Here is a 14679-nt window from a genome sequence, read left to right as displayed (position 1 = left end):
ATTAATAGACCATATATTTTGGACTGTCCTCTATGGCCTCTAAGCCTTCTACATCAGTCAGGACAAAATCTGACATTCATCATTGACTAGCTCCAAAATTAACTTTCCTGATAATCTTTCCTCTGTTTTCTGTCCAAAAAATGTTAGAGTCTGGGGTATACAATAATTTGAGCCAAAAAAAGAATTCCAGCTCAAGTCAATAATAGTATTGCTTTATATAAGGACATTTTATATTAGGATTTGGTGTCCCTAACACCAGACCTTTGGATTAGTGGGAAGGTAAAATTCCTAGTGTATACCCAATACTTGTTTTTTACATTAAAGATATTTAAGGTTTATGTACTACTTGAGGTAATTATAAGAATATTTAATAATCAATAACTGTGCTGCTTTACTGAGAAATGTAATATGAAGCATTGCTTATGCAGAGAAGAGCAGGAATATTGTACAGGAAAGAATGAGTAACCTTTAGGACTGGAGCACTTAGGTAAAACTTGCATTTAAAGATGAGGAAATGTCTGATCCCAGTGATGTGTTTTCCCTTTGATGTGAAGACAAGTGAAGGGAGCTGCTTGATGGTCTTGGTCAATGACAGCGAGCCAGCAGTGTGATTTAGCTCTCATTAAGGCAAGCATTTCTTCAGGATTATCTTGGAAACTGTTTCCAGGAGAAGCAAAAGTATTGATGCTTTAGCAAAAGGCAGTGCTAAACTTTGGAGTCCCAGGTGCAAAAATAAACATGTGTCTGCAGGGAAGGGCTTGTCCTCTCCAGGGAAACAAGGCAAGTACAGCTAATTTTTCCAGGAGATGAAACTTGAAGAGTTTGTAGATGTATATCTACATATCAATAAATGCATTATGAATTTAAAATTCAACAGAGACAAGGGAAGACCTTTAACCTGAAAGTCAGTGAAAATAGCCGTAGGTAAATTCAAGTTAGAAATTGATAGCATGTGAGCCTTGGACAGTATTTTTTTCCTGGAACACTGAGCTTTGTCTGTCTTAATCTAAAACAAATGCTGTTTTAAAAACAAGCACAGTTTTTCCCCTGCCTTCTAATTCCTGTCAGGAAGCTTTCAGCACCCGAATGAATTGGACTCTGAAACTGCTGTCCACAAAATGAAGTGTAGGTATGAGGCCCAGTTCTTTTACAAAGGAAGTTGTGTCCATAAATAGGATTGTGTGATGTGCTTCGCCTTGACCACACAGAGCTGCTTTGTAACCTGCTGATCTGTGCAAGTGCTGTGCCCTTTCCTATTTCTGTTACTCCCTTACATTCCAACATATCTGATGTTTTCCTTGAATAGGTTACTCTTTTAAGTCTATATTTGAAAATTCCTGATAATGAATGGTGGTCATGTTCCTTTTTTCTGTTTATCTCTTTGCTTGGATGTGGCAACAGTGAATTAGCATAAATGGTCTGAGGAAAGTAGTTAATATAGATTAATTTGTATTCCTCTTTAATCCTTTGAATTTACCTCCTTCAAGATACATCAAAGATCAGTTTGGTTCATAAATATGTTCAGAAGATGAATACAGCAGGGGGGAAGAATCCTGTTTTATGGTCTTTTTAAAATCAGAAATAAATCCTTTATAATCAGTAATTGACCTATATGATATTTTTTTCCCAGTTTGTTTCAGATCCTTGTGCCAGCAACCCCTGTCTCCATGGTAACTGCAGCACCAGCGGGGATGGCTACCTCTGTCTCTGCAGTGAAGGCTTTGAGGGAACAAACTGTGAGCACTCAGCCCCCAGCCCTGCAGCCTCCCAGGGGACAGAGGCCACCTCGCCCCGGCACAGCAGCCCAGCCTCGTCCACCCTGGAGCCTGACATCGCCCTGCCCCGCTCCAGAGCCACCGTGACGTTACCCACGTGGCAGCCAAAGGCAGGGCAGAGAGTTGTGGATCTCAAATGGGATGAAATAGAGGTGAGACTATTCAAAGTGAAAAGTGTTATTTTCAGATTGTCATTTCTGCATGGTTTCATGATGTCCTCATGAGAAGAATGAAGATACGATCTCTGCCCTGAGTTAACAGGCTGATAAAATTAAAACAAAAACCCATTTGATCCATGTTGTGAGTAATGGACTTAAATTGGCTAGTGTTGTATTAGATACTTTGAAATGGGATAATATTGATTCTTCCAGTCAATTGTGTGGCACCATCTCTTCAAAAATCAAATAAATTTAGGAAATGCTAAAAGTTAAAGCAATACCTTTAATATATTTTTTGGTATTTGCTGTTATAATCACATTTTGCTACGTATTTCTGCATTATTAAGACAGCGCAGTTACTTGAGGATTAAAAGTGGTAGTTAATACATTACACAGGGCACAACTCTAGGGATGCAATGACAGTGGTGGAAACTTTTAAATGTTTAAATTTTAAGCATTTCTTGTAACTCCTACAAACAAATCTCTGTCAAAACTTAACAATATCTAGTAAAACTACAGCTGGAAAGCACACAACATATGATCCTTAAGAAATGTGATCTTTGCTTTCCATTGTATTGTACTCGGCCCTATTTGTAATGCTTAAATGTTTTGCATGGACTCAAGTATCTGCAAAAATTAAAAAAAAGATCAAATTTAACCAAGTTATTCTTAAAGTAATGATCAGCTTAGTATGAAGTGCTAGGAATAATGAAACTTGTTGCTGAAAAATTAATTTCTGTAGGCAAAGAATTAGAATTTTTGTGGCATTGTTTTTTTTTTTGAGAAAGGACTTGTAATATAAATTAATTTCAATTTATTCAGGAATAAATAGGTAAAATGTCAGTTATACCTTCTTTTGAAATGTTTCAATGAGTTTGATTCTCCTGAGGTGTTTTAATATACTGCATAAAATGAGAAAGTGAGCAGGAAGGAGTTTAATCATGGAACAAGTGTATTTTTCATCACTCTTTGCTTGCCCAAACAAATTTGTTGATGTTTCTACTGTAAAATTTATTTAGCCAATTTTCTGTAAGTAGAATCAGAACATGTAAAATATATGTTTGGTGTGTTAGGGCTCTAATTTTAGCCGAGGTATAGGTATTTATAGGGCTGTATTCCATTTCAGTGGGAGTGCTGGTGGGCAATGTCTGGAGCATAAAGCTTTAGTTCCTGGAACTCCATCTCCCATGTCTATTGTTTTACAGTAGAACATATGTCAGGCACCAAAGATGGAGTTTGGAGAAAGCACTGAAGCAGAAACAAACAGTGATCTGCTCTTATTACTTAGTTTGAATTCAGTCTCATCTCTGCATGGGTGGTCCATATGTCCTGATCAATTAAGGACATGCTCTTCCCTGTACCAGATTTTCCTGGTGTGTCTTTCTCAATCTGTGGTCTGGTGTTGTATAAGGAACATTTCTGCCTGGTTTGCATTTTAGGTAGATTCAGTAGGAAGTTCAGTAAAGCAGATAATTCACAAGTGAGTATTTCAAGAGCTGAAATTCACCCTTCTGCATGTCTTCTGTTACCTAAGAAATACAGATAGGTCACCAATTGCTATTGCATGGCTAGCACTAGAATATAAATTACTTGCTATTCTATTACAAAATTGCTTATGTTGATATGTTTTACTATACTGTGATGAGTCTTGTATTTTTGACAAGCTCTCTGGTATGGCATAATGACCTTCTACTGTGTTCTTTGGAAGTCACAGCGAGAGATGATTATCTGAAACAAAGAGATTTCAGTTGCTGATTCAAGACATTGATCTATTTTAACTGAGGAGAGTTGATTTGCCTGAAGGTCTGTGTTCCAAAGCCTCTTTGGTGGAGGTTTCAAAAGTCAAATGTGTTAATAACAAAAACACTACCTTTCCTCATAGCAGTAAGAACTTCACAAAACTTGATCCATCTTCACTCTCTTAAAAGGAAGAGTAGCTGTAAGTTTTGTATTGCAAAAAATGTTCTGTTTCTATCTTTGAGTTTCATAGGACAACAAATACCAATATTATGTTGTTGTTTGTTTTTTTATACATCTTTCAAGACATTCTATTTTCCAAGTTATTCTATACTGATACTGGAAGGGAATTAATGTTCTTCAGACCCTTTTGTCTCAGAGAGAAATTTTGCCAGACTCTTTCCAAATGAAAGCTCTCACTATCTTGCAAGGATGAAATTTCCATGAAAGCTTTTCTGTGAAGTTTTGGGAACTCAAAGAATGAACACCTGAGAGAAGTAAACTGTCTAGGAGAGGCATGATGTGTGCTTATGTTGGACATGTTTTACTATATTCCTTGGCTACCAGGGATACATTTAGTACTGCTTGCTGGAATCAACTGTCTCAGTAGTGTCTTAGGTAACATATAGATGTCTTTGGATACAGTTTAATTTGAGTGGTCTTCATATAAGAAATTAGTCTTTTCTTGATATGCAGATTAAGGACTAAAACCATAGATCATAAGCAAGAATTTTTTCTATCAGTTGATTTTCTTTAGTATTATATGAATTTATCTTTGTGCACATCCATTGAAAGATAATTCTTTTTTCTACTTGGGGCAACTGGTTCCTCTTGTAAGAGAGATCCAACTAACAATACACATTTCCCCAGTTCAATAATCTTTTTTGTTAGTGTATAAGAGATATTTATTAGCCAGTAATGGAGGAAAAAAGAAACCATCTCATTAATCCTGCTCAATTAATGAATTTAATAAAGGTTTCAGTGTACAAAATCAACTGTAAGAATAGCAGCACCATACTCTTATATACAGCTTTTCATAATAGACCTGAAATTCTTTTCAAAGGAAATCAGCTGTATTATTCCCATTTTATAGACTGAGATGTTGAAGCACAGAGCAGTGAAGTGATTTGCCAGGTGCGCAGCCAGAAATTAGAATGCTGAGCATGTGAGTCCTAGTCTAACCTTCTATTTATACTGCAATTCTGTGCTCAGATTCAAGGGTTTGGAACTAATGATTAGAGGCTACAATAAACTTCTAATTCCTCTTGCAGTGGGGACATTTGTTTTATGTGTGTCCTTAGTAAATTGCAAGCCTTTAGGAGTGTGATTGAATCATGTGTAAAATTCTGAGAGTGTTCCTGCTCTGCAGCAATGGCAGAATTATTCTTTAAGTATATTCTTCAAACAGGAACCTTTCAGTCTTGACTACTTTTATGTGTTGCTAAATGTTTGTGCGTTTTTTTTTTTTGGTCAAAGTATGGTATGGGTGCAGAAGGAAGAGCAGAATCTGAACAAAACCAGCGGAGAGATGCATTTGAGATTGCTAAATACAGAATAGAAACTTGATCCTTAAAAATGACATCTTAGGAAAAGCTTTCATGTGGAAATGGGTGAAGGTTGGAGTATATATGCTTGTCCTTTTTTTACCCTATTTTCTTGACATTCCCTCTTATTAGTGCTGTTAAGTGCTGGAATGTGTGTAATTTTGGTTTGATTTAGTACAGCTCTTCTAACTGTGTGTAAGATTTGTTTTTGAAATCTCTATAATTTTTCTTTTGCTCTGAAAAAGATACTCTACAAACACATAAGGAGAATAAAAGAAGAACAGATTTTGGTAGAATAATATTAGCTTTCTTCTAGGATAAATCTGTGACTTCACTAACTCTCTCTACAATATTAGCTTTTATGGACCTTTTTGTTTATATATAAAGACCATTTTCGTAGACAACTTGATGTAAGCATCTCTGGATAGATGCTACTCTTCATTATATTTATTTTCTAAATAAAACCCTAAATATCTCTAAAAACTCAATACGCATAAGCAAAACTTATGTGAAGTTCATACAAACCTCAGTTTATTATGTTCCATTACTAAATAATGTTTAATATAATAGGCTTCCTAAAATTAAAGCTCTTTAAGACAGACATTCTAGTGAGTACTATTACATTGAGATATTGAAGGTCTTCTCTTTTGAAGCTATCAATACATCTATCAATGGGTGGGCTCAGGATTTCTGGTTATCCAGAGCTGTTTTTGAAAAGTGTCTGGATTTATTTTACTACTCCTTCAGGAGTCATCCTGTTTTGAAGTCCTAGAGAGTATGAGGGGGAAAAAAGAAAAAAAGCCTTTACTGCCTTTCAGTGTTTAAGTGTAGAAATATCTATAGCTGACTTGACAGTCCTAGGATGAAGTTTATGTTTCAGCTTATCCTCCAGTGAGCTGAGCTCATACCCTGCATGCAAAGACTTGACTATGTGGAATTTTTGCTCAATGAACTTGTTTACATAGTGTTTATCTTTCTTTTCAGAACAGCTCCATATTCTCTGGAATAACAAATGACTATTAATTCTTAATGGAAGTAATCTTTATTAAATGACTGTGCTGTGATCTAAGCAGAGGATAGGCAGCTAAGCCTACACAGCCACTTGCTCAGTGCCCCATCGAGTGAGATGGAGGAGAGAACTGGTAGGGTAAAAGTGGGAAAACTCATGGGGAGATGAAGGCAGTTCAAGAATTTTAAAAAGGAGAAATAGAAAACAACAACAACAGCAAAAAAACCCAAATAAAACAAGTAATGCAAAAAGCCCTAATTTCTCACCACCAAGTAACTGATGCCCAGCCAGCCTCTGAGCAACAGCAGCTCTGGCCAACTTTCAGCCCCCACTCCCAGTTTTATTGCTGAGCATGGTCTCCTGTGGTGTGGGATGTCCCTTTGGTCAGTTGGGATCAGCTGTCCCACTGTATGCCCTCAGCCCCCCAGTGTGCCTGCTGGTAGGGCACTCTAAGAAAGAGAAAAGGCCTTGATGCTGTGTGAACACTTTAGTGATAACTAAAATATCCTTGTTATCAACCCTCTGTTCATCAAAAGTCCAAAACATAGCACCATGCAAGCTATTGGGAAGAAAATTAACTCCATCCCAACCAAAACCAGTACAGACTGAATGTCAGATTTTATGAAGCTGACAGTGAATTTGGTGGATGGCTTGAGATGAGAAGGCAGCTTGCTAACATGATCATCTAGGTAATCTGGCACTGTGTAAGAGAGTTTCCTGTGCCTGCTGATGCATCTTGGTGTGACGTTGGCATTGATAGTCTGTGACAGAAAAACAAAGTTTTAATAATATTACCTGTGCACTGGAATGTGCTGGATCCTCCTGGTGCTGTGGTTGCTGACTCTACAAAGTGACTTTTGCTCAGATGAGCAAAGAAACAGACTGCCAGCAACAGAATTTGCTGGGTGGATGTGCAGCCTCCCTGACACCAGGTTTCAGTGCTATGATAACTGGTAAGCCTTCCTCATCTGATACTGTTTTTGGATGCAGTCTGTCAGTCTCCCTCTGGTGTTCCTCAGGGAGGCACTACTCCTACTCTAAACACTTTTGCTTTTCTCTCCCACTGGTGAGGTATGTTAGAAGTAAACCTTGATTTTCTTTCCCTTCTGGTTTTCTTTCAAGCATTGTCCCATCTGAGGGCAGAACTGAGTGCAGTGATGTGGAGGTTAAGCTAAATGACACTAGATTTTTCAGAAGAAGTAGCTTTTCTGTGCTGCAGGGCAAGGGTACTGGAACTGCTTTTTTTTCCTGTTAGAATTTTGTTCCAATTTCAATTTCTGTGCTAGGAATGATCCTGCTTTGTTGCTTGACATAGTGACAATAAGATCTCTCTTTTATGGTTCTATTCTGTTGCCTTTTATTTTCCTACTTCTCTTTTCACTTTTTATTTGCCGGCAGCTGTTCAAGGTCTGTAGTTAGGATCTAACATGTTAGGATCTAGTTAGGATCTAACCTGTTTTATTCCTTCCATATATTATTTTTCCCTTGCATAAGGAAGACTGCCAAACATGTTATATTTCTTAGAAAATAAGGGATACCTTTTGCCACACTTACAGAGTCCTGCAGGCCCTATTCTGATAGAAAAGTAGTTATATGTTCAGAAAAGCCAAAATTGCATCTTATGAAACTTGCTTTATTGAACTGAAATTTAATATGAAATCCCTTGGAAGAAAATCTGAAAGAACTAGCATTTACAAGACCATTCATCATACTGCAACTATCATGACAGTTTCTGTCCTACTGGAGAACTGAAAGGTTTCCTTTCTTAATGACCATGCCAGTTTTCATGGTGTACCACCCCAGAACACAGCCTTGCTTTTCTCAAAAAACTCGTTTTCTCACTCCTTCCATATCATAATGTATTTTCAAATATGTTTACAATTTTTTTTTCACTTTTAAGCACTGATATTTGCTGTAGGATGAGTTTGTATCCATCTTTTTTATTTAGTTCAAGAATTATGTGTGCATTAATATATTCTGTTTAATTCCAGACTAACTTCCCCCAATTTGCTCTGGCTGCAAGACTGTGCAGACTTGTCTGTTGCCTCACTAGGCAGCAAAAACAGGAGAACAGCTTTTTGAGATGAAAAAACAAGAGACTAACCAGAGAGAACAGTCTCAGAACAGGAGCGAAGTACCTGAGTTGGGGGTATCTGTGCGTGCCAGAATGTGCACACACATGCACATACGCTTATTGGTAGTAAATTTGGGGATATTTTCAAAAGAAGCACTTTCACTGTATGCTGGGGTAGGGTTTAGTGGAAGCTGTGATGTCACTGAAGTTACAATGGCAATTAACAGGAAAGACTTAATAGGCAACTGGCTCATGGGGTGAATTTTCACTGATGGTGTGACAGTGTAGGTGAGGTTCAAGGCACCTCTGGACTTTTTCTAGTCCAAACACTTGCTCCAAGCAGGGTCAGCTAGAACGGGGTGCTCAGGACTTTATTCAGCTGAGACTTAAATAACTCAAAGGATGGAAAGTCCACTAGAAAGTCCAGCCTCCTCTACTGATTGGAACTATCTGTTGGTTTTCAGAAATATTAATTCCATGTTGATAGGGTAGTGAGGAGTTTCTAAGGCACGTATGAATTTGGCCGTCCTACTTACAAACCACTTTTAAATTTGAGGAAAGTGCATTTTGCAAGAAGTAAAAGCCTTCTGCCATTCTATGGACTTGGGGTTGAGATACAAAAGAAATGCAAACGTATCATAGCAGCAGAATGGCTGGATTTTGCACTGTCAGGATTAGTCTGCCCGTGTTGATAAGGCCTTGTAGAATTACAAATATCTGCTCAACTTTTCAAGAAATCTACTATGAAATTTCATATACAATAGCTATCTTCAGAGAACTAATTTCAGCACTGAGAGGCTGCATAAATGTGGACTTAGTCTGTATGCTCCTCTTCTCAGCCTTATTGAATTAAAGTCTAGTACACTTAGGAAAGTAATAAAGGCACTCACTCATGTAAAAATATTGCCTTGGGATTTATGTATGTATTTCAGCACTTGTTGAATTAAGTGTCTATCTCATTATTCTGGTTTTGTTAGGCAGGAGAATATCTGCCCAACTCATGCTATTTAATTTCTTCAGAAAAGTTGTAATATGGAAGAACAGTCTGTTTCTCTCTTAGGCACCAGCCCTGATTTTATTTGCAATCTCTTCCATACCACTGCCATGGCCTGGTAAGGAAATCTAACAAAATCACTGCTGACTTGTTAAGGCCCAGGTGGAGATTGTAGGAACAAGAACTCTCAAGATTTCCTTCTTGCTTTGTCAAATGATGCTGCTCTTTTTACCTATGTAAAATCTAAAAGCATTTGAAGCAGAAATATAGTTTTTATATATTATGTTCTCTTTTAGGAAAAATACAATGCAATTTAGATGCAAACTTATGGAACATTAATGTAAAGAGGAATTCTGTATTTACGGTCAACAATTTGATATTTAATAATTTTAAACTCTAAATAAGGTATTGAGGAACGGCGTTGGATGTATTCTCTGTTGACACAGGAGCTTATCTTTGTAATCAGCTCCTAAATATACTTTAGACTCTGGAGGGTGCATGAAGGTTTTATTTTCTTTGGTGACTATTTTTAAAGTAGCTGCATCATTTGTGTAAATGTTTATAAGTCTGTTCCCCAAGAACCTCTTGCTGTTCTGACGTTTCTGTACTAAAAAATGCTTCAGGAGAAGTGTTGGGTGTCATTGCAGTTATGTTATGTTTTCTTTTGATTGTCTTTAAATGGCAGATACCTACTCTTTTTTACTTTAGACTAGAAATGATCTTTATTTTGTTCTCTGAAAATCATTAAAGTAGATTTCCCAGTGACTTCAGTTTTAAATATCTCCTACCAGTTCTAGCAGCCTTTTTTTTTTGTTTGCTTGTTTTTGAGAGAAAATTACAAATTGTTTTCATTTTCTGAGTGTCCTTTATTGTTGTAATATATTGGTTGTCTTTGCCCTCATTTTTCAGTAGTACGGTTTTGCAGAGTGCTCTGTTAAGACATGAAAGAGACACACTTAAAAATCTCTATAAAAATTTATCTGTGAAAAACCTGCAATTTGTTTCTTAATTCAGATGTCAAAGCTGTCAATTTTGTCTCCACAGAACCTGGCTGAAATAGGACACTGCTGAGACTATTTTTTTCCTCATGGAGATTACTGCTTCTTCCTATTGTTTCTGTCTGATCCAAGTAGCAGGGTTGTTAGTATATAAAAAATTTCAAATTTCAGTTGTCGTAAAATCTGGGTTTAGCATCCTACTGGTTTAGATGGTTATTTTATCTGATTCTTAGAGCAGGAAGTCAGGGCCAGTTACAAATAGAGTTCCTAGAGAAATACATCAGATATTACAGATCTCTTATTAAAAGAGTCAAAATCATGCATTTTGCCTTCACTCTTCTAATTATCTTTGCAATATTTCCTGTGTGTGCTTTTCCTGCTGAGTAATCCTAAATTCTGATGTGTTTGCAAACCAAAGTAGTTTTTTGTTTCATTGGGGTTTTTTTTTCCATTTTATGAAGGTTAAATCTCAGGTCTTGTTCTGTAGCGACTTTGTTCAACTCTTGCTTCTATGATTCTTTTGTTTTTATTCTAGTTGCCAAGACATCAATAACTTTTACTTTAAAAACTTCTACTATTAAACAGTTAGGTAAATGAAATGCTTAAATTACAATTTCCGCCCTATGTTCTAAGGTAATAGATACATGAAACTTTAAAGCTATAGAAATACTATAAAAAAAAGTGTATTTTAGATGTTGTATAAGACTGTATGAGAATAGAGATACTTATTTATTTTTTCCCTTTGTTCCAGTAGGCATGCAGATTCTCAAAGAAAAAATGTTTAAATGTTGGCAAATATAAAAGGAAGAGTGTTAGCCAAGCTGATTTTGGATGCATTGTACATTGACCATTAGGTCCACACTTTGACTTCTGAGATTTAAAAATTGTAGTGGATATGTTATAATTTTTCAAAATTCATTTCAGCAAATACAATAAAATTGCTTCTTGTTTTACTTTCATGAACTATATGTATCCATATTATATACTGCAGAAAGTTCAACAATGAACTGAGTAATCTAGACTCTGGGAATCATTCACTTGGGAAATGTGAATACTGAGTATTTGTCTTGCCTGAGTCAAGATAAGCTCTGAGCGTCCTAAAAATTATTACTTGCATTATATTCTGGACTTCTGTTGTTCATGTATTTACATGTGCTTCATTACATTCATGTAATACTTAAAAATATGAATTTGAACTGTATTTAAATTCACAATTTTTATTCTGGCTTTTGCTTTGATGTAAGATTAATTAGTGGAAGTGTGTCAGGTTGCATTTTTGTATTTTCAGTATTAAGGCTGATGTAAAAAGTTTACAAACATTCTCTATGGCTGAAAGAATAGCATTGCAAAGTGCCTAGAAATCTGAAGATTAAACTGGTTTGTTGGTTTTTTTCCAGAGTGGCATTTCATAGGCAAGTTGATGAAGATACATGAAAAGTTATTTAAAACTTCTGATGGTATTCAGTGATAGACTCAATTATGCCACAAAGTATTACTTATTTGAAATAAATGTACCCTTGGAAGCACTAATAATTTTTAACCTGTCTTTAGGAAATTACTACTACTGAAGATCTGAATAATTAAGGAGTCTCTGTGGTTTCTGTACAGTGTCTGGATCTAGTTAATGTAGCAACTGATTTTTATGCCTAGTAGGCATCACTAGATTTGGCAAACACATCCTTTTGCTCTCACTGTGATCATCATTTTTTTCCCATCTGAAACTACTGTTTGTCCAAGCAATTTTTACGTGGAAAGAATAGTAATTGGCAAGTGGGAGAGTGTTTTTTAAAGGAAACCTGTGTTTGGAAAAAACCCCATATTTCAATATAGTAGAAAGGTAATGTCTGTATTTGCTACTATAAATCCTTCAGTATTGCATAGATTAATGATGCACTATTTCTTGGATGTGGCAAATGTTAGAGCATTATTTATTATTCTAAAGGACCAGAAAACTATTCATATTTTCTAAAATGTTAACTTTTAAAGGAATATGCCTTTTCTGCAGGGGCTTTTTGTTATAACAAAACCCTGAAAGGATGATTATGTGAGTTTTCAGCATCTTCATTGGCAGCATAGAGGTTTTCGTGAATGTTCCTGAGGATTTTTAGAAGATGACTGCTGGACTGCTAGTGTCATTTAAAAAAAAAAGATCTTTTATGTTTTCTTTGGTCAGATTTTATGGTTTATTGTTAAATAAAGTTGTTTTTATTTTCAGATAACCCCAGATGTGGCTTGTGGAAATTCCAGTTCCAACACTTCTGCTGGAGGCCGGCTTATCTCATTTGAAGTTCCACAGAATACATCAATAAAGTGAGAATATTATTATATGTGATGAAATACAAAAGCACTTTTATTTTCATTTGACTGGATATTTTAGACAACAGTTTTTCAGAGAGGCAAATTTGTCAAATGACTAAAAGATTGAGATAATTCAGACAGATGTCAAGCATGTAGCAGAGCCATGGTAGATCTTTTCTTGGCATAATTTCTCCCACATATTTAATGTTTTAGAAGATGTAAGCATGTAAGCTGTCTCTGGGCCATCATAATGCATTAGAAATTAGTGCAGATGTGTTGAAGATGTCACTTTGGAGAAGATATGACTTTGTGCAGTGAATACTTTTTACCCCTTTGATCTCAAGATGAACTTGCTGATAGAAAGTGTTATTGTTGACTATATGGGTGCATGTATATTGTGCATTTGTATTTGATTTCTGGCTTATTGCTTTGGGTGTCACCATCAGCTGTTAAATCTTTGTGTATGTCCTAAAAAACACATTTCTCAAAAAAATTTGAATTTATTCTGTTCTTCACTTTTCAAAATCATGCTTTTTGGATAAAATACTTGTTTTGTTACGTTTAATTAACAAAACCTGACTTCCTAGAAAGATCTGATTCTGTCAGCTGGGATGAGGCATTTTGTTATTGGAAAGTTTATTTAAAAAGATAAATCTGCCAACGTAGTTCTCTGGCTCACAGCTTTGCTGCAATTTTAGACTTACATTTTCCCAAAATAGCCTACTTTTCTCATACTGTCATCTTATCTTTCAGAATCCCATGTTTCTGTTAAAAAAGGCCATGCTCACAGGAAAAAACAAAGTGATGCAAGCAGACAAGCTGCACAGTTTGGAGCAGTAACTGTTAAACGTGGGGGCCGTCCTGCCCTTCCGCTGGGCTTTCAGTTGTGCTCATTCATGAGCCTCAAGCCTAAGTCAGGCAGAGATCTGGGAGTGTGGATGCCCTGGCTGGCTGGAATCTGAAAGCAAACAAGTGGCTTTTCTTGGAATCAGGAAAAGGCCGGCATTTGTGGATTCTAAAGGTCTATTAAAGAGCCTTGATGGAGAAACACCCTTTTAAAGGAGGTCGAAGAGTACACAGTTTTGATAATTTTTACATTGTATATATTTAGTAGAGTCTTATACCTGAGTAGATTAGTGCAAGTCAAGATTGATTTTTATTTCATTTACTGCCTTAAAGGCCCAAGGAACTTTCCGGATTCAATGGCTATCTGTGAAAGGAGAATAATTTCAGTTTAATAAGTTGATTTTTTTGTGATTGTCATATGAGACCTAATCTGTGAAACCAGTTGCTATCCTGTTCTAAAAATGAGACATCTAGGTTTTGGAATAGCATTTGGGGTTGTTCTTAAAGAGGGTGGAAATACTGTAAAATAATTGCTTCTTATGACCCTTAGTTGCAAGATTTTTTTCAACGTCTGTCATACATGATTACAAAACTTTGCTTTTCTTGTTTCAAAGTCAAATAACAAGTGCCCAGGGATGAACTGCCTTTTTTTTTTTAGCAGGATTGAAACCATTTCAGTACAGGATATTATGGAACAGAGTTTCATCTTTAGGTATTTGGAGGTCTGTTTTCAGCAGGAGAGAATTACTAGTCTTTAGCAGTTGTGTTTGTATTTCTGGAGGATTGTTGAAACTCATGTTGGATTCCCTCAGAGGAAATTAATGCAAACACTTGGGACCTTACCAGAAAAATGACAAATTTTTATTGTTTCATTATGGAGGTGAGTAGGAAAAAAAGTACAAAGGCTGGCATAATGTAGCTCCCTAATGGAGCCGACAGAGTGGATGCTGTAGTAGACTTTATATCCAATCTGTCAATATTCAGGAAGGCACCATGGGCTCAGTGACCTTGGGAGCATTACATGACTCATTTGATTTACAAGAATAAACTGTCCTGAATCTTCGATCTGGTGTGTCAGACAAATGAGGATTTCTACCAGGATCTGTCTCCCGGTATTGAGCGAACATTGAATGTTCTTCAGTAAACAACAGGGCTGGATGTGCTTCAGCTGCAGAAAATGATGGCACTGTGGGATGGAGGTAATACTCAAAAAGGCATAAATACAAAGACTGAATAAGGATCCTTT

General features: G+C 36.3%; 1 protein-coding gene across 1 annotated transcript in view; it reads left to right on the top strand.

Moving 5' to 3' along the window:
* DNER (delta/notch like EGF repeat containing) overlaps positions 1 to 14679 on the top strand; it is a 110567-nt gene that overhangs the window by 46795 nt on the left and 49093 nt on the right. Inside the window, exons 2-3 of the mRNA XM_021536795.3 lie at positions 1631 to 1927; positions 12505 to 12599. Coding sequence (XP_021392470.1) covers positions 1631 to 1927; positions 12505 to 12599 — 392 coding nt within the window. The remainder of the gene's footprint in view (positions 1 to 1630; positions 1928 to 12504; positions 12600 to 14679) is intronic.

This window comes from Lonchura striata, chromosome 10, assembly GCF_046129695.1.
Source record: "Lonchura striata isolate bLonStr1 chromosome 10, bLonStr1.mat, whole genome shotgun sequence".
NCBI lineage: Eukaryota > Metazoa > Chordata > Aves > Passeriformes > Estrildidae > Lonchura > Lonchura striata.
Note: the sequence above shows the minus strand (reverse complement) of the source record. Positions and strands in the feature narration are given on the sequence as shown.